This window comes from Gossypium hirsutum, chromosome D12 (assembly GCF_007990345.1).
Source record: "Gossypium hirsutum isolate 1008001.06 chromosome D12, Gossypium_hirsutum_v2.1, whole genome shotgun sequence".
Taxonomy (NCBI): Eukaryota; Viridiplantae; Streptophyta; class Magnoliopsida; order Malvales; family Malvaceae; genus Gossypium; species Gossypium hirsutum.
In genome coordinates, this window is record NC_053448.1 from 38,642,261 (window position 1) to 38,667,790 (window position 25,530).

General features: G+C 36.1%; 5 protein-coding genes across 6 annotated transcripts; 3 read left to right on the forward strand and 2 right to left on the reverse strand.

The window, feature by feature from the left end:
- Positions 1 to 1,780: 1,780 nt before the first annotated feature.
- Positions 1,781 to 3,510, forward strand: LOC107945587 (E3 ubiquitin-protein ligase ATL4). Its single transcript, XM_016879642.2, has one exon. The coding sequence runs from the start codon at positions 2,118 to 2,120 to the stop codon at positions 3,210 to 3,212; it is 1,095 nt and encodes a 364-aa protein (XP_016735131.1). The 5' UTR covers positions 1,781 to 2,117; the 3' UTR covers positions 3,213 to 3,510.
- A 194-nt stretch (positions 3,511 to 3,704) lies between these two features.
- LOC107945586 (protein TRIGALACTOSYLDIACYLGLYCEROL 4, chloroplastic) lies at positions 3,705 to 7,018 on the reverse strand. The gene is made up of 5 exons (XM_016879641.2): positions 6,557 to 7,018; positions 6,074 to 6,323; positions 5,198 to 5,579; positions 4,533 to 4,825; positions 3,705 to 4,145 (listed from the first exon to the last, which is right to left on the reverse strand). The coding sequence occupies exons 1-5, from the start codon at positions 6,826 to 6,828 to the stop codon at positions 3,948 to 3,950; spliced, it is 1,395 nt and encodes a 464-aa protein (XP_016735130.2). The 5' UTR covers positions 6,829 to 7,018; the 3' UTR covers positions 3,705 to 3,947.
- Positions 7,019 to 9,724: 2,706 nt separating this feature from the next.
- Positions 9,725 to 11,824, forward strand: LOC121224100 (ras-related protein RABH1b). The gene is made up of 6 exons (XM_041106648.1): positions 9,725 to 9,885; positions 10,061 to 10,131; positions 10,423 to 10,511; positions 10,717 to 10,828; positions 10,958 to 11,048; positions 11,354 to 11,824. The coding sequence occupies exons 1-6, from the start codon at positions 9,769 to 9,771 to the stop codon at positions 11,498 to 11,500; spliced, it is 627 nt and encodes a 208-aa protein (XP_040962582.1). The 5' UTR covers positions 9,725 to 9,768; the 3' UTR covers positions 11,501 to 11,824.
- On the forward strand, positions 11,374 to 14,857 carry LOC121202953 (probable purine permease 11). Of its 2 annotated transcripts, none has more exons than XM_041106646.1 (2): positions 11,374 to 11,559; positions 13,623 to 14,857. In XM_041106646.1, the coding sequence occupies exons 1-2, from the start codon at positions 11,457 to 11,459 to the stop codon at positions 14,708 to 14,710; spliced, it is 1,191 nt and encodes a 396-aa protein (XP_040962580.1). In that variant the 5' UTR covers positions 11,374 to 11,456; the 3' UTR covers positions 14,711 to 14,857. The 2 variants fall into 2 exon arrangements, with proteins under 2 accessions (XP_040962580.1, XP_040962581.1); XM_041106647.1 differs by lacking the exon at positions 11,374 to 11,559 and adding an exon at positions 12,537 to 12,790.
- Positions 14,858 to 23,615: 8,758 nt separating this feature from the next.
- On the reverse strand, positions 23,616 to 25,215 carry LOC107945591 (uncharacterized). Its single transcript, XM_016879648.2, has one exon. The coding sequence runs from the start codon at positions 24,819 to 24,821 to the stop codon at positions 23,850 to 23,852; it is 972 nt and encodes a 323-aa protein (XP_016735137.2). The 5' UTR covers positions 24,822 to 25,215; the 3' UTR covers positions 23,616 to 23,849.
- Positions 25,216 to 25,530: the final 315 nt, after the last annotated feature.

Genomic DNA, 25,530 nt, shown 5'->3' on the forward strand with positions numbered 1-25,530 from the left:
CCATATAAACAACTCCTCCATTTAGTTCTACTAAATCAGAGAACCACTCCCGGTTAGGGGACATATGATAGGTACAACCCGAATCTAATATCCACTCATCTGAATGGAACGACGATGATGATACAACCAGTGATAGTTCAGAGTCACTAGTATCATGCTTTGCAACACAAGCATCTACAGCAGCTTTTCCCTTATTCTTCAGCTTTGGACAATTTTTCTTCCAGTGGCTTTTCTCATGACAAAAAGCACATTCATCTTTCCCGAGTCTGGACTTTGACTTTGATCTCCCCTTTTGAGTTTTCTTCCGAGTGTATGAACGACCTCGGACTACTAAAGCTTCTGTATCTCTGATTGAGTTTTTCTGTTTGTCATTCTTTCTCTGTTCATAACTGTATAAGGCCGCACAGACTTCGCTCAGAGATATATCACTCCTGCCATGAAGTAGAGTAGTTTCTAGGAACTCAAACTCCTCAGGAAGTGACCCCAACAACATCAAAGCCAAATCTTCATCTTTGAATGTCTCATCCATATTCAGCAAATCAGTGACTAACTGATTAAATTTGGTGATGTGATCATTCATTGTGGTACTTGGGACGTATGTGAAGCGAAACAGTCTTTTCTTCAAGTGGAGCTTATTTTGACTGTTTTTCTTCAAAAAAAATTTCTTCAAGTGCCACCCACAACTTATTTGCAGAAGTCTCCTTTGAAAAAGCATACCTCTGCTCTCGAGAAAGGCATGATCGAATTGTGCCACATGCCAACCGATTGATCGCCTTCCAATCTTTCTCCTGTACATCATTTGGTTTCTCTTCATCAATGGCAATGTCTAGACCCTGCTGAAAAAGGGCATCTAGAACCTCACTTTGCCACATACCAAAATGGCCCGTGCTATCAAAGATCTCCACGGCCAGTCTTGCATTTGTAATTGTCGGTCTTGTCCATATGGACGATGTTGAAGCTCCTACACCGACCGTTTTCTCCATAATCTTTCAATATACCTAAGGAAATCTTTTCTGATGTGGAAGATCAGTTCAAACTGCAACCACAGAGCATACTACGATTAACCTTCGGCTCTGATACCACTTGTTGTTCCAATAGGGTCGGAAGCGTGTAAATTATTGTACTAAAAAATCACACAAAGTTCAATTCCCAGGGAAGAGAGATGGATCACAAGGATCTCTTAAATACCAAGTCTTTCCTTAGTCAGAATATTCCTTCCAACGTAATTTAATAGCACAATTAAATACTACTATTATACCCTCAAATATTGAAAGAAAAATAGGACAAAAAGAACACAAGAGTTTTAACGAGGTTCGGTAAATTATACCTACGTCCTCGGGCTACTAAAACCAGATGATAACTTTACTATCTCCAAAATATTACAAACAAATAGAATTCCTTAAGAATTCTCAAATGGGAGAAGAGAGAAAACTAAAAGAGAAAGATTGGTTGGGATGAATTGAAATGAGAAATGAGAAGGCCTATTTATAGTTGAGGTTCAAGGACCAAATAATAAATAGCTCATTATCTCAAGGACCAAAAAAAAATTATCCCTTGCCACTTTTCCAAAGTTAGTGGTTGTCATTATTGATTGTCTCCCATTAATGTTAATGGCAACCATTATTAATTGTCTTCCATTAATGTTAACAGTGCTGTGGTGTGTGTGAGTGATGCTGTATTATTTTTGAATGAGATGCAGTGATCAGATAGAGAGCCATAGCTAGGCGTTTTATTGGAGTATTAGAATAAAGGGCTTGCTTTCTTGTTGTGGCTTGTTAGGTTTCAGTTTAGTCGAGCAAAAGTAAAAAGTAAAAAGAAAAAAGGATAATGTTGGGTGGCTAGTTGAGGTTAAAAGGCAAAATGGGTGAGGTGTTTGGTGAAAGGGTCTTTAATTTTGGGGGGTTTTGTCTGGCTTCGACGACACAACCTTTAAAATCTGCGCCAAAGAGCATTTACTTCCCTCCTTCCTTGATTTTGCCAGTTTGAACCAATTTAATGCTCTCATCTGATATCTCTCTCACTGTCCTCCCTTCATTTTACTATAACCCAACAACGCCTTCTTCATCTCCACTCATCTCTTAGTCGCTGTCCGTACGACCCTAGTTACTACACGTCACATGCACTTCATCCTCATCTACTTCAACAACCTTCCTTCTTTTGTTGCTAGCTTTTCTTTTTTGTTGGCGGCGTCATCGATGGCTTCACCACCTGCGTTGTTAGGCGTTACGGGAGTAGCTGTCACGGCAGCCGAAAATAATGCCACTGTACCCTCGCATCCTTCTTCTTCTTCGACTGAGAACGTGAACCCGAGTATAATTATAATAGTTTCTATACTTTCCATTACGGTGATTGTTTCCGTATGTATTTGTCTTCTCCTTCGCCACCTCAACCGCCGTTGCTTGCGTCGCCTCTCTCCTTCATCTACGTCCACTATCACCGCTTCTTCTGCCCACCGTGTCAGTCCCGAACAATCATCACCACCGACAACTTCGTTGCTTGATTCGCTTCCTTTGTTCACATTCTCTTCAATTACTAGCCGCACCAACAAGGATTCAACCGTTTCCGGAGATTGCGCGGTTTGTTTGTCCAAATTTGAACCGATGGATCAACTCAGGCTTCTCCCTCTTTGTTGCCACGCGTTCCATGCTCAATGCATTGATACTTGGCTCACTTCAAACAAAACTTGCCCTCTATGTCGCTCTCCTCTCTTAGCTTCCGACTCCGATCTCATAAAGCTTTCGCTTCAGTTTTCTAACGTATCCGGCGTGATCGGGACTGGCGGCAGCGACAGTTTCCGGCTGGAGATTGGCTCTATCAGTGGCCGTCAACCAGGCTCCGAATCCGTTGAACGGGGAAGATCTTATTCCGTTGGCTCTTTCGATTATATCGTGGAGGAAGAATCTGAGATTACTAGGAATCAAACGCATCGGAGAAACTTGTCCGATAAGGAAGAACTTGGAGGAGCTGAGCCAGCTTTGGAAGCGAGCCTCGCCGGGGAAGTTGGTAATGAGAGGAGTTGGCTTAAGGACTACGTGGATAGGCTATCTTCTTCCTTATCGTCTCGTACCATGTCGTTTCGCAGCTCAGGTAGGCTCTTTACCGGAAGCAGTCGCCGAAGCGAAATCTCCGGCGCCACTGAAGATTATGACGTGGAAGCCAATCGCATAGGTGAGGAGATCAGTGAAATGTTTCGTTGGTTCTCAGGGGTATGACGTAGGTAACGGCATTTCTGCATTTTCAGCTTTCACGGTTTGACTAGTTACTTCACACAATCACTCTATTTTTGCTCCTTCCACTCTGTTCCTAATGAAACTTACGACGGAGAGTTAATGTAGAGAAATGGAGTGGACATAGCAAAATTTTTGAGTGTTGCCTGCCTCCTTTTTACCATTATATCCCTCTGTAAATATTAAATAAAGTAGGTGAAAGAACACAAGTAGTTTTAACAGAATGTAATCCACGGTGATATTTTAGTAGACAATACGTTAAAATTGCTTTTGACCGTCAAAACCTTATGGCAAATCAAGTTCCAAGACAAACCTGTAGTATACCAAATTGAAGACTTATGTTATCCGTATTATTATTAAATTTATTTTTAGATATAATGCCGAATCTGATTTTCGATATTCAATTGCTACATTAAAAGTAACGTATGGATGAGACCACTAGAAGAAAATGGTGCCTACTGGAACTGAACAACCAGATACCACCAGACAATCTCGCTCTCGCACGCTCAATTGTTGAATATAAAAGGGAGAAGACAAACTTAACATGCAGGGTTTGGATTTGGGATGAACTATGAAGCTCCATAAAGGCCTACAAAACATGGGAATTGGCCCAAAAAAGGGAAATGAAGCTGCAAGATTTCACATCAGCCTCTAACTAGGATAATCATATGATTAGAAGAAATTCTGAACAAAAACAATGATAGGATGACAGAAGATGAGTTAGAATTCGAAAAGGCGCAATTCTATCATCCCTTCCTTTCTCTTTGGAGAATACCAAGCTACAACTTTTCCGGAACGCAGAAGCCTCAATGAGTAGCTCAAGCTGTATATGACATCTTCGATATGAGGGCCTAGTTTCCCAGCTTTAGAATCGAGCAGCAACTTTGAATCCACTCGAAACACAATTGGCCCTGCAACCTGCATATCCCAAAAAGTGGAACTCTTTTAAGTAAATATATACCATGCCATGTGAGATCTGTATGTAATAATTAACTTAATCCAATATTGGTTTCAACAGTTTCCTAGAAACTTGCAATTGAATCATCATTTCATCGACCTCCCGTAACAGTTTATGAGGCCCCTCTATAAATTCCCTTTCAAAAGTACATCTCAACTGACACGAACCAGGTTAATACGTGTTAATGTGTTCGATTCTAAAGCTTGTTCATCAAGAACTCCATAAGAGTATGCAGGAAACTTGTGACTAAAAACAGCTAATAAAATCCACTGACTATCAATGTCATGTTTTCATTTAAAAGGAAAGAAAAAGGGTAACAATCAAGCAAGGGGTATGGACAAAATTACCTGTTGTTGAAATATCAAATTTAGTCTGGGGGATGATAGAGATTTGTTTGCACTAGAACTCTTGAAAATTCTTTTGGCAAATGATGAGAGTGAAGATAAGTCCAAACGAGCATCAACTCGAGTTAGATCACCATATAGCTTACGAAACTGCCCATGCTGAAAAGTATAGCAAGCTGAACCGAAGAAATCCGCACTCAAAGGACTTCTCTTGTTATTGGTTGTAGGTATGTTATCCTCACTCTGTGATTCAACATTTTTGGAGCCTTTCCCAAACCAGGCCGCACATGTGCCTCCTAGAATAAGATTAAGAAGGAAGAAAACAATAACTCAAAAAAGAAGCCTTCTCCAAAACAAACCAAAAGTAGCAAAAAAATGAAACTTTTGGAATCACTAGTCTGAATAACTTGTTTCTCGATGCTGTTGCCTCTTCCAACAAGCAAGCAATAACGAAGGAATACCAATTTCCTTCAAGGTTTTGGTCCGATAGCATAATCTAAAATATAATATGATCTAAAGCAATAGAAGAGGTTACCATAAAATGGTGGTATTGATACTACTAGTATTACCGCATTGAGTGCAAAAATTGACAAGGTCACTAGAGGGAAAGTTGGGAAAGTCAAGCAAGAAAAGTAAAAAAACCATACCCTGCAATACAGAAAACATACCTATAATTCCAGATATAGCAGCATGAGGTTCTCTAAGACGAACATCATATGACGGCCGCCAATATGAACCTTTGTCTGTCTTTATGATGAGATCCTCTTTTGTCTCCTTTCGCCTCCAAATATCCTTGCTCTTCTGATAGGAAAATGCAGCCTTTGCGCATAACCCTGGCATTAAAGCAGAAGGGGCCTCACCGTCAAGTGCATTGAAAGCCTGAGGGTGGCCACTGTTTTTGTGTATGCCAAAATGATATTGCAACCCCGAGTCAGAAGGAAGAGAAGACATGTCTAAGGATATTGATTCTGGAACCTCCCAATATTTTCCTTTACGGTCCATAAAAAGCTCAGGCCATGCAGCATCTAATGTGATATCGTGATCAGGAAGCTGTAAATACACATAAGTGGTGCCATAAACATGTAGGTTAAAAAACTCTCATTCACCATCATGCAACCAGAAAGATTTGATATTATAAGTGTAGACAACATCAAAACTTTAAGCTTCTGAATCAGAAGTAGGCTTGAGAATTCAATTTGCTGAACTTATTTCGTGTTTTGAACACAAACAACTAGAATTTGGATTTAAAGTTCCATATCTGGCACTAATTCTCATATACTTGTTTATGCTACTAGCCATATGACTCTTAATTCACCCAATTAAAAGTCCAACACAAATATAATAAAGAAAAATTGAAATAATACTTTATCATGCATGAAGTATCCCAGCAGCAAACCAATATTCCTATGCAATTACTCTGGAAACTTGCAAAACTTTGAAACTTAGCAGAGTTCACTAATATATAAAGGTAAAAATGGAAAAATGAATGCGTGCATGATGTTTTCAAGGGAACATATGAAGGTGAATGGAGTTGAATTGCCTGCCTGGTGATAAATCTTAAAATTGTTGCGATAACCTTTCTTCTCGCCTTGTCGCTCCGTGCTCCACAATAGGGATGTAGAAGGGGACAAGGAAAGCTGTGTGGCCAATGCAACTGAATACAGTGACTTGTCAAGAAAATGCTTGGCTGCATCCCGGAAAACAGGGAGCTCCAGCTCATCGGCACTCTGAAGTTCCGTTTTAATAGCTGAAATAAGCTTCTTTGGCCTAAACTGACCAATTAACCCAAGCCACCTATATGTGCAAAAGATAAATAGTGTTTTTTGAGGCATAAAGCACAGCATTTGATAACTAAAGTGAACAAGTTTGTAGCAAGAGAACAACTTTATGCAACTAAATCGATGTTACCCCCCCCCCATTTTCGTACTAACCACGATTTTTCCAACAACCACATAAAAATCTCATCTTTTGCTATACAAAATAGGAAAAAAAAAAAGGGTAGAAACCCAAGAGAGGGAAGTGAATACCAGTTAGAAGTGGAAGGCCTAAGCAAGAGAGTCTGAAGAGAGAAAGAACCCAAGTCTTTCTGAGAAGGGGGAGATATTGAAGGAATGATACCCAAAGGGAAGCCATTTCGGAGAAATGAAAGCTGCTGAATTCGAAGGGCTTTGCTGGCTCGAGCTCCATCTAAAGGAAACGGCTCACCTGGAACTGACTTGGCCGAGCCATCCAAAGTCCGTGGGGAGGATATGCTCTGATCCCAAAATGCAGAGTCTATTGCCGATTCCAGGTTCGCCATTTTTGGCTTAACTTTTGCGCTTGACTACTTGGGGTTTGAGGTTTGGGGTTTTGCCTTATCTGAGCTGTTTTTGTGGCATTTTGAGATGATAGTACATAAAAGGGTTTTTGGTGTGTTTTGGCCTTTTGTTTAGCGCTTTGAGGAAGGGTTATAATTTCGAGGTGAGAAAGGGTTTAAGGGCGTTTTTGCTTGTCTGCTTCTGTTTAAGGTACTGGCCCAGCAAAGCTTCTCTTTCTGGAAATTCAATTTCGGGTAAATTACACATTAAAGTCTTATTTTTTTTAAATTTACCGAAATAGACTCGGTATTTTATTATTTATCGGAAGGGGCTATTTTCCCCGAAATCGCGTTCACGTCAGCGCGATATCAGGGGATATGTCAGAAAATTACGTCCACATCAGCGCGATTACTTACGTGGCAACAAATCGCGTCCACGTAAGCACGATTTGATGACGTGGAAGCAATAATTCATGAACAGTTTATGTTTTTTAGCTTAGAAAACTTTGAAAGGCCATAACTTTTGGCTCGATTGTCCGATTGAGACGATTTTTTTTATTTCGAATAACTTTTCGAGATCTACGCGCTGACAAACGGCCGAAGGCGGTTTGCCGCAGTTTTCGTCGAAAAAGATCCTTTTTTGCCTCTAAATTTTGATTTTTTCGGTTTAAAATTAAATTTTGAAATATTCAAATCATTATTTTCCTTATTTATTTGAAGTAAACACCGGATATTTTTTACAGAATTGTTGTATTATTTTTTCTGATTTGACACGTGTATGGAATAGGTCTGTTAAATCGTTAGAACGTAAGTAATATAATTAAGATAATAACAATATTTTTATAATATGTCAATTAATTAGTTTAGCTTAGTTGGTTAATATGCTTGCTCTTTTCCCTTAGTACATTGGTTTAAATCTTGTTGGTAATAATTTTGAATCTTTTTTGTACTTGTTTCATTTATTTTTTTAATCAATTAACTCTTCAATGTTACATTAATATATATTATTAGTACAATAGTATATACATAATTTGAGCTACATATTACAGCAATACATTAATATGTATTATTAGGGGCAAAATACCAAAAAAATGGGCAAATTACATATAAAAGCGCTATTTTTTTAAAATTTACCGAAATAGGCCCGATATTTTATTATTTACCGGAATGGGCTATTTTTCCCAAAATCGCGTCCACGTCAGCGCGATGTCAGGGGACGTGTCAGCAAATCGCGTCCTCGTAGGCGCGATTTGTGTCCACGTAAGCAAATCGCGCTGACGTGGACGCAGTTTGTTGACATGTCCCCTGACATCGCGCTGACGTGGACGCGATTTCAGGAAAAATGACCCATTCCGGTAAATAATAAAATACCGGGCCCATTTCGATAAATTTTAAAAAAATAGGGCTTTTTTTAGTATTTTGCCCTTCAATTTCATTTTTTGTAAAAAAAATATGCCTCAATATTTGTTATATAGTAATTAAATTGCTAGTCAACAATTCATCACATCCCCTACTACATGTTTACCATTCTAAATATTTGAATTTTTGTGTTACTTTTTTAGGATTTGGATGATATTTGAATTCAGATATTTTAATTACGGGATTTAAGTGGTTAATATTTGAATCTATTTTACTTTTGTGGATGAATGATTTAAATTAGATATTCGAATCTATTACCTATTTTACTTTTTAAAATTTTTATTAACAATATTTTTATATTTAATGATTTTGAACATTTAGTGTGGATAACAAACAAATTTGAATTTTAAAGTAATTTTGCAAAATTATATTTGAAATTTACAAAACTCTCTAAGTTGTTTGAAAAAAAAATGATGTTTCAATTAGACTTCATCATGGCCGGATCGGGTCAATGTAAAATTTTAGGTTCATTTTCTAAGCCCTGACTTGGCTCGAAAAATAGACCTAAATTTTGCCTAAGTCTAGCTCAAATAAAAAATGCTAAACTCAAGCCTAACCCAACTCACCCGTATTAAATTTGTTTTTATATAAAAATAAATTTAAAAAATATAATACATCAAATACGCTGCAAATATTAAAATAAATATTTTCCAACAAATTAAAAATATATTAAAAAGAGTTTTATACTTAAATAACACTAAGATAATAGTTGCAACTTGCCAAACAAATAATAGCAAAAAATAATAAACAAAAATTATATAATATCCAAACAATAATAACAAACTAGTAGCAATATAATAATAAAATGACAGTAAAACAACAATAAACAACACTGAAAATGTAAGGCAAATTTGAGTCGGACCTGAGCAAAAAATCTTACTTGAAGCCCATTTCGTTTAGAAAATGGGTCATATTTTTTTTTTGTCTAAATTCATTTTTCAGATTTATATTTTTTTCTCTAAGTCCTATTTCTATGGCAGCTTTCGAGTTTCGAGCCTGAATGGGTGATCCGGTCCATGTAACACAAATGTGTTGGAGGGAATTATTTTAGAGCAGTGGAAACAGGGAGGACATGAGTGATGTTGGTATGCATTGAGTGGTTGTCTTGAGGCAGAAAGCCTCATTAATAATGAGTTGCAAGGTTAGTAGTACCCGGTGTCCATCGTGGGAACCATATTCAATGGCTCCGAACATACAGCAGGTAATGTTGTAAGAGATGATGGCTATGGGGTGGGACTGTCGCAAATTTGGGTGGACCTTCCCGGAAAGAAATAAGCATAGCACCATCCTTGTGAATAACCTTGATTTTATTTTATTATCATATAAAGTTTAGTGCATTAGACAATTTTACATTCATTAAGGTAAAACGGTTAAACACATTTGTCTGTTTTGTTTTATTATCATATAAATAAAACATGTATTATTTCTTTTAAAAATAAAATAAAATGTTTTAAAAAATTAATTTATAATTTATGAAATAAATAGTAATGTCTGGAAATCATTTTCGCATCTCTCTCCATCACCATGGCTCCTATTTCAGCTCTGGCGAAATACAAGCTGGTTTTCTTGGGGGATCAATCTGTGGGGAAGACCAGTATCATCAGTCGCTTCATGTATGATAAATTCGATAACAATTACCAGGTGTTTTTCTTTCTTTTTATTATACTCCTCTCATTGCCCTTTCATGTATTTTTACGATCCGCCTTGGATCTGATCATACCTTTATTTGGTTGCGATTTAGATTGCCTAACTTCCGTGTTCTTTTAAGATCTTGTTTGCTCCCATTTCTGAAATTTGTTTCTTTTTTATTTACCAGGCTACCATTGGTATCGACTTTCTATCCAAAACAATGTACCTCGAAGATCGAACTGTTCGATTGCAGCTTTGGTGAGTCTGTTATTGTTTATCTTAACCTATTTTATTTTCAACTTTTATGGGTTTATCTTAACTTAGCGTGCTACTGTATACCCATTTTAGATTCTGCCTCTTTTTCCTTGTATGTATCAAGTATCTTGTTTTAGCATGGAATCACTATTGCTACTTGAATTTTGGATTAGCTTCATAAGGTTTCATTGTGTTAATTGGAAATTTTGGTTTTAAATGTTTGTGGGGGATAGAGTTTTGCTTGGTTTTTTAAGTGTTATGCTTGAAGAGTGGCATCTTTGATCTTTATTACAGGGATACTGCAGGGCAGGAAAGGTTCAGGAGTCTTATACCAAGCTACATTAGGGATTCCTCGGTGGCAGTCATTGTCTATGATGTAGCAAGTATGGTATCATTTCACTCTGTTTTCTTCTTTCACTATCTCATTGTACGTTTGCTTGTTCAAGTTATTGTGTTTTATGCATGTTTCTGTAGGTAATTACATTGCCAATTTCCAAAATGTAATCTCGTAGATTTATATTTCCCGCTTAGTTAATTGTTCGTAAAAGTGGGGTGAAGTTTTACCAACTTTTAATTTTGATGGTGTAGGCAGGCAGTCCTTCTTAAATACTTCAAATTGGATTGAAGAGGTGCGGGCTGAACGGGGAAGTGATGTTATCATTATGCTTGTGGGGAACAAAACAGATCTTGTGGACAAAAGGCAATGTTATTTCAGCTTTCTTGTTGAAGAAAATAAGATTGACTGCCTTCCTTTCTAGTTTGCAATTGCCTCAGGCATTAGTTTGTGATCATTACTTCACTGTTGTGTATTCGGTGGCTGGTTCAACAGGCAAGTCTCGGTGGAGGAAGGAGAAGCCAAGGCTCGTGACATCAATGTTATGTTTATTGAAGCTAGTGCCAAGGCTGGTTTCAATATCAAGGTAAAGTGGTAAACCATTGGTAACCTATCATCATGTATATATATTCCTAGAAATATTATATTGATTGTATCTGTTGCTGAAGAACATTGTTGTGCTTAGGACTGCATTTTTGTTTTGGGATAATATTGAAGAGTGACTGATGGTTTGATCAGTTTTTTTACATCTTGTTTGTGCATGCATCTCCAGTCCAACATGACAAATATTGCACCATTAGCTGATATTAAGATTTGTTTTCTCTCCTCCCCGCAGCATTGGTGGGCAATGTATTGGGTTCTCTCACTCTTTCTGTTGATCACATTTTACAGGCTCTATTTCGGAAGATTGCAGCTGCATTGCCTGGAATGGAAACACTATCTTCAACAAAGCATGAAGACATGGTGGATGTGAATCTTAAGTCGAGCAATTCAAATGGATCGCAGTCACAACAAGAGTCAGGAGGATGTGCCTGCTAATACCCAAAATCATTCATCTCAGCATTTCTTTTGTGCTTCCATGATCCTACTAAGTGCATGTAAGAAATCTTGTTTTGAAGCACTGGGTGTGGTTGAATATTTGAGCATATAACTTGAGAGAGAAGATATTTGGTATGGTAGTTAGGCTAGTCCTAAGTCCTAACCAGTCATATATGAGTAGGGTTCTTGTGATCTCAAGCAATTATGCCAGTTTGATTTTGCTTATTTATATTAATAGAGGATTTGCTTTGCTCTTGACTATGTAAAGAATATTATTAGCTTCACTTTAAGCGATTTTCCTCGTCAGTGATGGTTAATGCACCATTCCATTTTTTCCTTCTTCCAATATATATCAATTAAGCTTTAGTTTTGTTGGTACTATTGTTGATGCAACAAGATATTAGTTCAAATGTGCTTAAATGCATGTTATATTTCGATTTAAAGATTTTGAGGTATATAGATAGTAGTAGGAATTAGATAATTATATATATATATTAGACTTTATCTAAAATATATTAGTCGATAATACTTTTTAATGTATCTTTTTGAAGGGTTCTTTAATTCCTAATGAATGACAAAAAGACCTAGTTATAGTCTTTTTCTTATGTTTTGCAGTTACTTTAAAACAGATAAATTTTAAAACTACAATATAAAATTAAACCAATGTGATGAAGAATGGGATTAATTTGAAAATAATCAAATAGGCTGTACACATGGCATATGTACATGGTGAAATTGAGATCCATACATCATAATCATTAGTTAGAAATGATGAAACTCAAATTCAAACTTTCAAAGTTTGAGAATTTATTTTTTACTAATAGCAAATAAATTTTAATTTTAAAATTTGTAGACTATTACGTGAAAACAAAAACCAAACATGCTTGACAAACAAAAAGAGCTAGAAGTACTTGATATTAAAAATTCACCAAAGTTATTTTTTCCCTAATAAAGAATATTAATAAAAAAATCTTGTCGTAAAGCGGGTGGTCGTTGAAGCTAGATATTAGAACCCGTGGGCAACTGTGACCACTTTGTACAAACTAGACTTTCTCCGGTCTTCCATAAAAAAAAATCATTAATATTTGTAATAAAATTCTCTTTCTAATTGTCCAATAAAGTTACTCTGTTGGGCACTGCCTGTGTGTGGTGGTTCTCAATTTTACGATAGCATTTACACAGAACAAAATGATCCCTTCTTTCGTTTATATTCTTTCTTTTGTTTTTACACACATTCTCACTTCGTCTTCTTGCTTTGATTCAACGGTCCACTCCTTCGCACCATGACTGGTAACCTGCTTTCTTAAGCAAAATACTTTACTGGGTTCTCTTCAGAATCGGATTTATTTTCACTATGCCGATAAGATTCCTTTTAAATGATGGAAAAAAGGGGGCATCCGTGATAAATCTTGAATGCCCCTTTTAGTTTTTCATGTATAGATTTCATTACTACGCTTGTTTTGGCGATTCGTGATGATATGATTCTTTACCAGTCTAGTTTTTGCTTTGGAATATAGCAATGAAGTAAAAGATGACATACCTTGTGTTTTAGCTTGACTTTGTGAACATCCGATAGGTTTTGGTAAAAAACTTGGATATTGCCAAGCAAATCAGTTAATTGGTAGGCTATTTTTCTTTGGAAATTTATGTTTTTGGTTCTCTTTCATGTTTGCTTACTTGTAATTTCCAGGATCCCGTTGAAGATTCCTAATATAATCCAAGGGAGGATTTCTAGATTATTGCATGAATGGTCTTGCATGTTTTTCTTATGTTCTTGAAGTGGTCCCATTTTTTTTCTTTATGCTCTCCATAAGAAGAGTAGTTCTTTTTATCCTCCATTTTTGTTTTACTGTCCATGTTAAGGTTTGTGGAAGGCCCCTTCTAACAATGTCGATAAAGGTATACTTGTAACTTGAGAAACAATTTAACCCTTGGTTCCTACCTTTATAAACAATATTTGTGCTTGAACTTGAAGTGTGTTGTAAATGTTAAGTTTATAGTGCTGGGATTTGGAAGACTCTCTTTCATGCTCTTTTGTTGGCAAAAGTCAACATTAGTCCTCTTGATGTTAGAACATTGATCTTGTTCCATTAAATTTGAGTTTTCTATTGTTCAATTACAGATAATCAAGAATCTATTGTCAACAAGGAGGAAAATTTAATGGATGAATCACCATTTCTTAAACTGAAGCGGTGGCAATGGTGGCTTTTGGTGGCAATCAACATATTCTTCCTCATTGCTGGCCAAGCTGCAGCAGTTCTTCTGGGGAGATTTTATTATGATAAAGGTGGAAACAGTAAATGGATGGCCACTCTTGTGCAAACTGCTGGCTTCCCAGTCCTTTGTATCCCTTGGTTTCTTCTTCACCCTTCTCGGGAAGCTTCGACTTCTTCCACTTCACCTTCCATCAAAACCCTTGCTCTGCTATATTTTGTTCTTGGTGTACTTGTTGCTGGTGACAATATGTTGTATTCTGTAGGGCTTTTGTACCTCTCAGCCTCTACTTATTCGCTCATTTGCGCAACTCAATTAGCTTTCAATGCAGTTTTTTCCTACTTCCTTAACTCACAGAAGTTCACTGCTTTGATTCTCAACTCAGTGGTCATCCTGTCATTGTCTGCTGCCTTAATTGCAGTGAATGATGATTCAGATGGGCCATCAGGAGTTCCCAAGGGGAAGTTCCTTATAGGCTTCCTCTGCACCCTTGGAGCTTCTGCCCTTTATTCCCTTTTGCTTTCCTTTATGCAACTTTCATTTCAGAAGGTTTTGAAAAAGGAAACATTTTCTGTTGTTTTGGAAATGCAAATCTATACATCAGTCGTTGCAAGCTGCCTATCGACTATCGGCCTCTTTGCTAGTGGTGAATGGAAGAGTTTGCAACACGAGATGGAGGTATTTGGCACCGGAAGAGTTTCATACGTGCTGACATTGGTGTGGACTGCTATAAGTTGGCAAGTATGTGCTGTTGGTGTTGTGGGGTTGATTTTTGTTGTGTCATCTCTCTTCTCCAATGTAATCAGCACACTGTCTTTGGCTGTTACCCCACTAGCTGCACTGGTAGTTTTCCATGACAAGATGAATGGTGTGAAGGTAATCGCCATGCTTTTGGCTCTTTGTGGTTTTGCTTCTTATATTTATCAAAATTATATTGATGATAAGAAGGCAAGGAGGTTGCAGACCCATGTCCGGGAAATCCAGCATACTGCTTGATATGTTTGGTGCCAATGTAGACACACTAATTATTTACTGTGAAATTATGTCTGTTTTTTGTTCAACTGGGAGACCAAACATTAGTTTATAGCTTACTACATTGCAACAAGATCTCTAAAGATATAAAGCAAGTTATTTATAAGCAAAGCACTAGTGTTTGTTAGTTTAATACTCAAGATTTTGCAGGGAAGAGCATTTGTTTTTGCAGGCCTTCGATTAATACAACTGATTTTTTATGGTTCATTCATGTGAATTGTGAATGTTTAATAATTTTCTTGTATGATGCTGTTGTTGTAGGTTTTGTCAACCAAATGATTAACTACTGCCACTATTGTACAATGGGTTTCAAACCATGCTTATATTTAACAAATCTATTATAAATGTACATGCATGTGTCGTGGGGCTAGAATTTTAGTCTCGCAATTCGTATAGTTTTAGGCAATTTCTTCGCTATAAAAATGCCTAAGTCAACCTAACTCCCAATAATTGAGGGTTCAAACAAAATTCCTCCAAGGCACCAACGAAAAGCAAAGCGGAAGCAACCCAAAAGTTGAAAGAACTCGAAAGATGAACAAAGCGAATTCTATTACTCAATGAATGAAATACAATGAAGGGGTGATGCCTCTATTTATAGTTGAACCTCCCAAAATCAACGGTATTGATTAAAGTACATCAATGGCTAGGATTAAAAGTTATCTACAAATCAAATCTTTAATATTATAAAATAATATCTTCTAAGATTACAAGTCATTTTTAACATTGCATATTTTTGAAGATTACATTCCATATTTGCATGCTTTGTAGATGTGCTTTTAATCTTTCCAAGCAACGGGCTAGTTCGGTTGGACCAAATGACCTCCCTTGAACATGATGGGTCGCACAATTGTGCCATAGTTGTGGGCTCTCATGCACAACTCATGACATTCTTTCCCATCTGTTTTAACGACGCCCTCGTTGTGTCCTCCACATTGAACTGATTTATCTTGTCTTAGAATTGCCATAAGGCCTCGGTAGGTTCCCAACTTGTTTCACTGTCGGGAAGTCTCTTCCACCGAACTAAGTATTCATGCCACGACATATAATACTTTCGTCTGATCACACGGCTTGTCTCGATGCTTTCAACTTCACGATCGTAAGAGACCTTCACCCCCATTGGTGCTCTTTTGGACTTACCTCGATTTGGATCATCATGGAATGACTTAAGCATACTGACATGGAATAGCGAATGAACTTTGAGTTTTGGTGGCAACTCAAGTTTGTAGGCCATCTTACCTACTCTCTTTACAACTCGGAATGGACCTTTATACCGCCGCACATGCCCCTTGTGCAAGCTATTGTTGCGCAAAATCGAGTGCAACTTTGTAAGGACTGAATCACCAAACTGAAATTCCACATCCCTACAATTCTAATTAGCCCACTTCTTGTTGCGCTTACTTGCCTATATAGACAAGCTCTAGCTAAATCAGTCTGCTCTTGCCAATCCTTCGCAAAACGAAAATGTAACACCCCTTACCCGAGACTGTTGCCGGAGTCGAGCACGAGACATTACCTAACTTAACTTACTAGTTCGGAGCATAAAAATTTGCTTTTAAAAAAAATCAATTCACTCACGTTCATTCAATATGTCCCTAAAAAAGAATCTCGAGACCCTAAATCATGCAATAGAAACAGTTCGAGTCCAAACCGGAAACATTAATAATTTTTCAAATACTAAAACAAATTAAAACAATTCATTTCATTATTCACAATAAAACTGTCCACCTGCGCAACAGTCACTAATTTAATTATAACTCAAGTTACAAAACTCGAAATTTAGATCCGTAAATTTTTCCTGAAACTAGACTCATATATCTTCTTACCATAAAATTTTCAGAATTTTTGGTTTAGCCAATTAGTACAGTTTATTCTTTAAAGTCTCCCCTGTTTCACTATTCGATAGCTCTGACTCCTCTTCACTAAAAATTAATTATCTCATTGTACAGAATTCGAATAACATTCTTGTTTGTTTATATTGAAAATAGACTCACTAAGGAATCTAGACATATAAATTATAACTCCCAATTCTTTCTGTACAATTTTTAATTATTTTATAAATTGAGAACATGAGATTTCAAAAACTATTTTGACCCTGTCTCACTAAAATTAAAATATATAAAAATATACAACTCTTTTGCTTACTCTATTTCTTTTCATATGAAAATAGACTCATTCATATTTAATTTCATATCTAACTCAACTTCTAATTCAATTTCCACCATTTTTAGTGATTTTTCAAAATCACATCAATGCTGCTGTCCAAAAACTGTTCCATTGCAAATTTTTACTCTTTTATAATTTCTTTGCATTAACTATCATTTAAGCATACACAATACCAAAACACATTCTTATATAGCCAATTCAATAGTTAATCATTATCAAATATTTACTTGCTACTTCTTAGCCATATCATAAGAATACACACAAACTGACCAACTCCCTATACATGCCATATAAATTAAAAAGTTGTTTAACAAAATCTACCGGAGTAAATCTGGATAGTGTGATCGTTAATGTAGATCCGATCCTCCAAATATATATATTTCAATCTACAAGAAACAAAAAAACACACACAAGTAAGCTTACAGAAAGCTTAGTAAGTTCATAGGCTCATAATAAAATCTTACCAAAATTTCACTAACAACATTAATAAACAAATAAAAATTCAACATTTCCTGCCAACCACAATCTCAAACAATGAATCTATCCAATCGAGCTCAATATCAGATGTCAACTTCTATTCCGACATTTAGCTTCAATTGCATTTACAAATACCTGTCAAATTAATGATCGTCTTACGGAATTGAGTACATCGTTTGCCCGATGCCACAATTTGCTTGAATATTTCACAAGGCTATAACTCAGTATGGTTTTCTTCACGGAAATACCATACCTACTTTTCACAACTCAGCATGGTTTTCTTTACCGAAATACCATACCTACTTTTTACAACTCAGTATGATTTTCTTTACCGAAATATCATACCTACTTTTCACAACTCAGTATGATTTTCTTCACTGGAATACCATACCTACGTTTCACACTTTTCCGTGGATCCACCATGGACTTATTCATCAATTCATCACTAGTTTCTGAACGTATGTACTCAATCCTGCATATCCTTTAATTTGAACTAACAATCTCATTTTATTCTCATTTTTACCATAATCATAATTCAACAACAATATACAGATTGATACATTATATCATTCCCACATTAACAATTAATCATAAAATTTCAGCCGTATGAACCTACCTGGGCCAATTCGTAGAAGTTGTAAAAGTTCAGAAACTAGTTCTATACTTTCTCTTTTCTGTGTTTATCTTCGGATTCCTGATCTATAATATAAAATTTTCCATTCATTAGCATCTAATTCAATACTAGTTTACTTCACAATTTATGCCTTTCAATTTTTGAAATTACACTTTTACACCAAAAATTTACAATTTTTACAATTTGGTCCCTACTTAATTAACCCTTCAATTGATCTAATTTTTCTCAATTAACACCTTATCCAACCATTTTAGACTACTATACAGCCTTTGATATTCATAATTTCAGTACAAAACCCCAATTCATAAATCTTTCACAATTAGGTCCTAAAAATCATTTTATGCTAAAATCACTTAATAAAATCATAATATAATGAAATTAAAACTTCAAATATATATTAATTCATCATAAAATTCCAGAAATTATTCATATTAACTTAAAAAATCACCCATGGAATCAAAAACTAATGAATTCAATAGTTGGACCTACTTGTAAAAGTCACAAAACATAAAAATTTCAAAGAAAAAAAAGCAAGAATTGAACTCGCATGGTATAAAAATATGAGAAACCAGCTTGTTTCAGACCTCCTATGGCGTTTTTTCTGATAAATTATGAAGAAATCTCTAGATTTTTCACTTTTATCTTTGTTTTATATATTTAATTTGTAAAATTTCCAATTTTGCCCTTGTTTCTCCTTACTTTCTTGCTGAGTTTTCTTGCCCAACCGTCCAGCCCATATAATTTGGGCCTAATTGTCTTTTAAATCCCTCCTTATTAGTCACTTAAGCTATTTAATCACAATTTAACAAATTTTGCACTATTTTTAATTTAGTCCTTTTTAATTAATTGACTATCCAAACGTTAAAATTTTCTAACGAAACTTTTATACTAACTCAATGACACTCCATAAATATTTATAAAAATATTTATGGCTTGGTTTATGAACTCGAGGTCTCGATACCTCATTTTGGACCCAATTTACCTATTAAATTCTTTTTAAATCACAAAATTCAATAAATCACAAAATTCACTAATTCAAAAATTCTTCTAAATTCACAGTTGAAACATAATTATTAGTTTATTAAATTTTAAGACTCATTGGTCGGATTTAGTGATCTCGAATCACTGTTTTCGACACCACTGAAAATTAGGCTGTTATAGAAAACCTGGTGGATTTGGTCCTGTATAACGGGTCAGTGTGAGTGGTTGTTGCCCTGTCACTATCTTTAACAGACTTTGGTTTGTGGCCCCACTTCGCTGCAAGTTGTATGAAAATTGGGCCACATCTAACAACTTTGACCAATCTCTCTGTGTGGCACTCACATAGTTCTGAATATACGTCTCTAACAACACATTCACTCTTTCAGTTTGCCTATCCTTTTGTGGATGCATGCTAGTGGAAAAGTTCAAGCCAGAGCCCATCAACTTGAACAACTCCGTCCAAAACTGACTTGTAAATCGCCCATCCTGATAACTGATGATAGACTGTGACACTTCTTAATATTTCACTACATGTCTAAGGAACAAATGAGCCGCCTCCTCAGCAGGGCACTCATTGGTTGCTAGAATGAACGTTCCCTACTTGGAAAACTTGTCCACCACAACAAAAATACTTGCAAACCTATCGACTTAGACAGACCAACAATAAAGTCCACGGATACACTCTCTTATGGATGGTTCGAAATGGACAAAGGTTGTAGCAATCTGGCCGGAGTCTTCAACTTTACATTGTCTTGTTGACACAATAGATAAGTTTTCACATAGGTCTCAACATCATCACCTATATGAGGCCAATAATAATGGTCCTCCAAAAGATCTATAGTGTGGTGCATACCTGGATGGCCAGCTCATCTCGAGTCATGACACTTTTTTATAATTTCCTTGTGCAAACTCTTATATTAAGGCATATAAAGACGATGCCTTCGAGTGAATAACAATTCCCCCACAAGCCAAAATCACCTCGTTCTTGGCAAGCTCGATTAAATATTTAGTTGTGGGATCATGGGACAATCCCTCTCGAATGCGCTCCAATAGAGAGCTATTGGGCTGACTAATTGTCGCAAACTCAATTTTTCGGCTAAGCGCATCAGCCACAGTGTTGGCACTCCTCAACTTGTATTCCATACTAAAATCAAACTCTGCTAGGAAAATCTGCCAATGAGTCTACTTGGGAGACAACTTTTTCTGGGTTAGAAAATAACTATTTGTAACAATATCAATAAATACCACGAACTTGGAACCCAATAAATAGTGCCTCAAAGTGCACAGACAATGCACCACAACGGTCATCTCTTTTTCTTGAACTGTATATCTCCACTTCGTCTAATTAAGCTTTAGACCCTCGAAAGCAATTTGATGCCCACCTTGCATCAGTACTTCATTAATCGCATAGCTTGATGCATCCGTGCGTACCTCATATGACTTCGAATAATCCGATAAAGCAAGTACGAGCTCCCTCGTCATCACTTGCTTCACTTGGTTAAAACATTCTACATTGAGGATTCCAATCCCACACCTTACCTTTCTTCAACAAGTTCGTCACGGGTGTGGTGATTTTGGAGTAGCCTTCGATGAAGCGTTGGTAGTAGTTTACCAACCCAAGGGAAGATATCACTTTTGTTACCTTGGTTGGTGGTTCCCAATCAACAATGGCCCGCATTTTGCTTCCATCCATCCGGATCTTGCCACCTCCCACAACATGGCCTAAAAACGGTACCTCGCGTTGTGCGAATGAACACTTATCTTCTTTGGCATAAAACTATTTTTCTCGCAAGGTCTGGAACACCTCCCTCAAATGTTCCACATGCTTCTAAAGCGACTTAATGTACACCACAATATTGTTAAGATAAACAACCACAAAACAATTTAGGAAAGATTGAAGTACCATATTCATAAGGGTGTAGAATGTGGCTGGAACATTCGTTAGCCCGAAGGGCATCGCAAGGAACTCATATGAACTATAGCATGTCACACACGTTGTCTTTGCCCCTTCAATCTCTCCAAGCAACGGACCAATCTGATTGGGCCAAATGATCTCCCTTGAACATGATAGATGGCACAATTGTGCCATAATTGTGAGCTTCCATACGCAAACCATGACACATGCACAAACAAATTTAAATTATTTAATTCAAGAAAAAAGAGGTGGTGCCAATTATAATACTAATTTATTTTTAAAAATATATAAATTTATGGAATATGTTTTAACTATAACATTTTCAACTAAATTCCTTTCAAACCCACTCGACAGGGAGTTCTAATTCCAGAAATGGAGGCTCGTTTCATTCTTCAAAGTGCGTTAGGTTTTATTAGCCTTTCGGGACTTTGTTTAATATGATACAGAAGTCCTTCGTTAATTTATATGAGATGTACATTTTGCAAGCAGTGCTGTACGTTGCGCTTGTATTCTCTCTAAATTGAAGCAACCTCCCTAGTTGGCTATTTTGTTTCTCAAATAAAATAAGACTTCTCCATTGAGGCAAAAGCTAATTCACTTATCTAGGATAGAATAAGCTTAACCACCAATAATATAATACATTTTATCATCATTTATAAGAGAATGAGCTAAGTGATTGGATTAAATACTTTTTTCTGAAATATATTCATAATGTGTGATGCCAACGTAATAAAATAGTAGAGAAATTTTAGGGTTTTTTGTGAAATAAAATGAAAAATAACATGATGAATTATGGTTAAATCCTGGTCTGAAATTTAGATAACAGGAACTCAAATTCTGTCATCTCCCTCCCATCAACTGTTTGGCATTTAATTAGGATGAAACGTTGTTTGTAGGCAGCACATGGAAAAAGTGAGATAAGATCTTAAATGACAGATTCATAATTATATGTTTGGTTAGAAATTTCAACCATAAAATTTATCATCTCTTTAGTGTTCTCTTCTCCATTTAATATTTTGCTGAATCTGTTACACAATTAAACGTCCCCATCAGGCAGTTTGAAGGAAAAGAAGGAAGAAAAAGAGTTGGTTTCAAAAGCTCTTAAACATGCAAATAGCTTTCAAATTAGATGGTGGGAGTAAAAGAAGGAACAAGACATGGACAGTACTAAATTGAGAACTGCACCTTTTCCTAGATTGTGTTTGACCCACTCTTGTTGATGACGTGGAGGGATATTATTGGACTAGAACTAGGGCCTTGTGTTGTGGGGGAGGTTAGAAGGCACCCACCATGGCCAACCAAAAGTGCTGATGCGGCAGTTGCAGAAACACTGACACTCACCATTTGTCTTCTTAATTTCTGCGTGGAGCTGAGGCCACTCTTTTATATGGTTTTTTTTTAGTTTTGTTTTGCCACCTCATTGATGTTTATCCACGTGGCTCCATTACTTCAACTTGATCGTGTTTTCAAGAATTTTGGTCCCCACATATTTGTCCCTTGCTTCGGGTTAAGGTTTGGTTGGAAGAGGGAGAAGCATATACAATTTTCATGTTCAAATTCATCCAACATTTCCTAAGTTTACTTTTTTTTAGATGAATAATTTAAACTCCTATAAAACAACAAAAAAATATTGTACAGTAACTTTAAGTTATACAAATGAATTAATCAAAGATATCTTAAGAAGCACAAAATGAAGCATTAATAGAATTCTATTGATAGGTCTTTCTTTTAAGTGAGTCCCCACAATCTCTTTAATTTACCCCAAGATAATATCTTTAGTCAAGAAAGATATACCAAAATACATTTGTTTCTCTATCTCCATATCACATACAAATATACATTTTAAGCAATTTTGAATATGACAAATAAAGACTTTCTTAAGTTTAGACTATAAATATGAATTAATTAAATTTATTAAAGATAGTGGGCAGCCTACCTTTGGATTACAATGGCTTATATGAGTTCAAATTCTAATGGTATTAATTACCTGTTTAATAGTGCTTAAAAAAATATTTTTGGTTTCAAAAGTATTTTTGGAAGAAAAGTTGTGCTAAACAAGTTATTTTTGGCTGAAATTTTTGACTTTTTCTCTCTTAAAAATACTTTTAATGTTTAATTACTTTTTTATCCCTTCAATAACATAATACTTTCCCTTTTTTTTCTTGGTACTTAATTACAAATGTGTTAAAATTATTAATTAATTTTATAAAAAAATACTAATTACAAATATTTAATGGTTATATTTAAATATTTAAAATATAGTTTATATATTCTAATTAAATTTTATAAATAATTAATATTTATTGGTTACAAATATTTAAAATTTATATTTCATATAGTAAAATATTAACAAGTTATAATAGTTTTTTATATTCTTACTAAAATATAATAATATTAACTAATTTAAATATTATTTAAATATATATGTTATTTGATAATAATATGTCTAAAATGAACATTTTATTTCTTAAAAGTACTTTTTAACAGTAATGCTAAACACTCAAAATTTAAACCAAACTTTTCAAAAGCACTTTTAGAAACAATTTTTCACAGTACTTTTTAAAAACATTGCTAAACTAGTCCTAAATCATTTATGTGAGTTCAAATTTTGGTATAACGAGATTTAAGAACGTTGGTTATACTGAAAAAATTATTGAATATACGTAGCTAGCTAAAATTTTCATTAAAAAAAATGCACATTAATATCATATTCTATAAAATAATTGTTTTTAGAAAACACTAAAATGCAGGAACTAACAAATTTTGTTTCTCTTTTTTCTTTCTTCTCAAACAGAAAATCAATAATAATTTAGGAATCACAAAGTAAAAATTGCACAAAAGCAATGGCATAATCGTAGTTTGATATGTCATTTGCAAGTAGCTTCACTCTAAATCACAAAGTATGTCTGGTCATATATCAACAGTTTATCGACTCAGTGGTTATAGTTGACTCGGCCAAAGTCGGCAAGCTTCCTGGACCTATTTGCACAAAACCCCGCGGCGGTTGCCAGGTGGGGCTTCATCTGCGGCCTACCTTCGCCTGCAAACGACTTGTCAGGTGGCAATCCACCCTTTTGGTTCCACTGTCGGTTAGGACTCGCCCTCACGAGCGGACTCAAGCAAAATGCTAATCCCGACACGTTCCTTGTTCGTGTCCTCCCCCCCCTCGCCGCTGTTGGCGTCCTCTTCCACTGGGGGGAAGCTTCTAGCGTGCTTACCGATGGCGATTGATCACACTCGTCTCCTGAATCCACTTCAATCGCTGGCGACATTCCACGATTTACGACCCTGCATGATTTTTGACAGCCAGGATCAAATTGGCCAAAATCTTCTGCATGAGTCCTCGAAGATTTGTGCTGCTTTCGATGAAAGGCAAAGATTGCTGAGAACCAAGACGAGGACGACTCATCGCACAAGTCCCGATGAAACTGAGTCCCAGCACCCGAATTGAACTTGTCGGATCTCGGCCTGAACAGATTCGAAAACATCGAGAACTTGCTCTTCTTTTTGAAAGATTTGGCGGCTTCAAAATCGGCGGTAGTTGTGGTACTGTAGGTGGGGCCCATCTGAGGAGTGCTGAAAAACCGCTGGTGGTGGAATCCCGAGGCACTGTTTTCGTCGGATTTCCGTCGGCTGACATAAGGAGAAACAGAGCGAGGGAAAACCAGCGGGGGCGGATTAGGCTTCCGACAGTTCTCAGCAACGCGCGTTAATAGAGCCTGTTGGTCTCGGGTCTGCGCAGCCATGAGCGCCAGAAGGCGTTCGCGTAGACATGTCGCACACACGCCGGCGCTGCTACTTAGGTCGGCAAGGTGCTTCTTACACCTCATTTGCTTCTGTTTTATAAAAGAAGAAAGAAAAGCTTTTGTTGTAGTCCTATGTTGGTGAATTGTGAGTATAACCATAAAAAAAAGGTTGTTTCGGGATGGGACATAAGTGGATGTTGTTGTAAGATGTAATGAAGCTGGAAAAAGTGATGGAGAGAAAGGGAGGATTTGGTGGGTGCTTGAGTCTTGCTGATCCTATGAATGTGTGTATTTGTAATGGGGTTAACTTATCTCTTTTGGCATCTTCATTTAAATTTAGAAAGAAGAAGATTGGTCAATGACGACCCAAACCGTTGTTTAAAAATGAGGCCACGCTACATCACAACGGCAGGATCTCAGGGGGCATTACTTTTTACGTGGATCATAAAGCAATGGTTTGAATACCATACTTTTTCTTTTTCTTCAATTTTGAATCAATCAATACTCATCTTTATTTTCTTACTTAGCAGTAGCATATTGAGGAAACCTGGACTCCGGTCTTTTGAGTTTTTCTCTCTTAGTACTCTTCCAAAATTTTTGGTCATTACAATTTGTAAGCTATCTTGCGCCTTGATTCTGATGCTTTTAAATTCGTTGACCTAATTTTAGTGGGACGCGCGCGGTAAGTTGTTGCGTCATTTACGAGGATGGGGCATTACAAAAAAAAAATTCCAATTAGTTTAACATTACTTTTTAAAAATTACTTTAAACAGAAGTTCAATTTTTTCTTTTATCTTTTGTTAAAAAAAATGTTTTGTAATACTTTTGAAAAACACAAAAATATCTTGAAAAAGTATAAAAACATCTT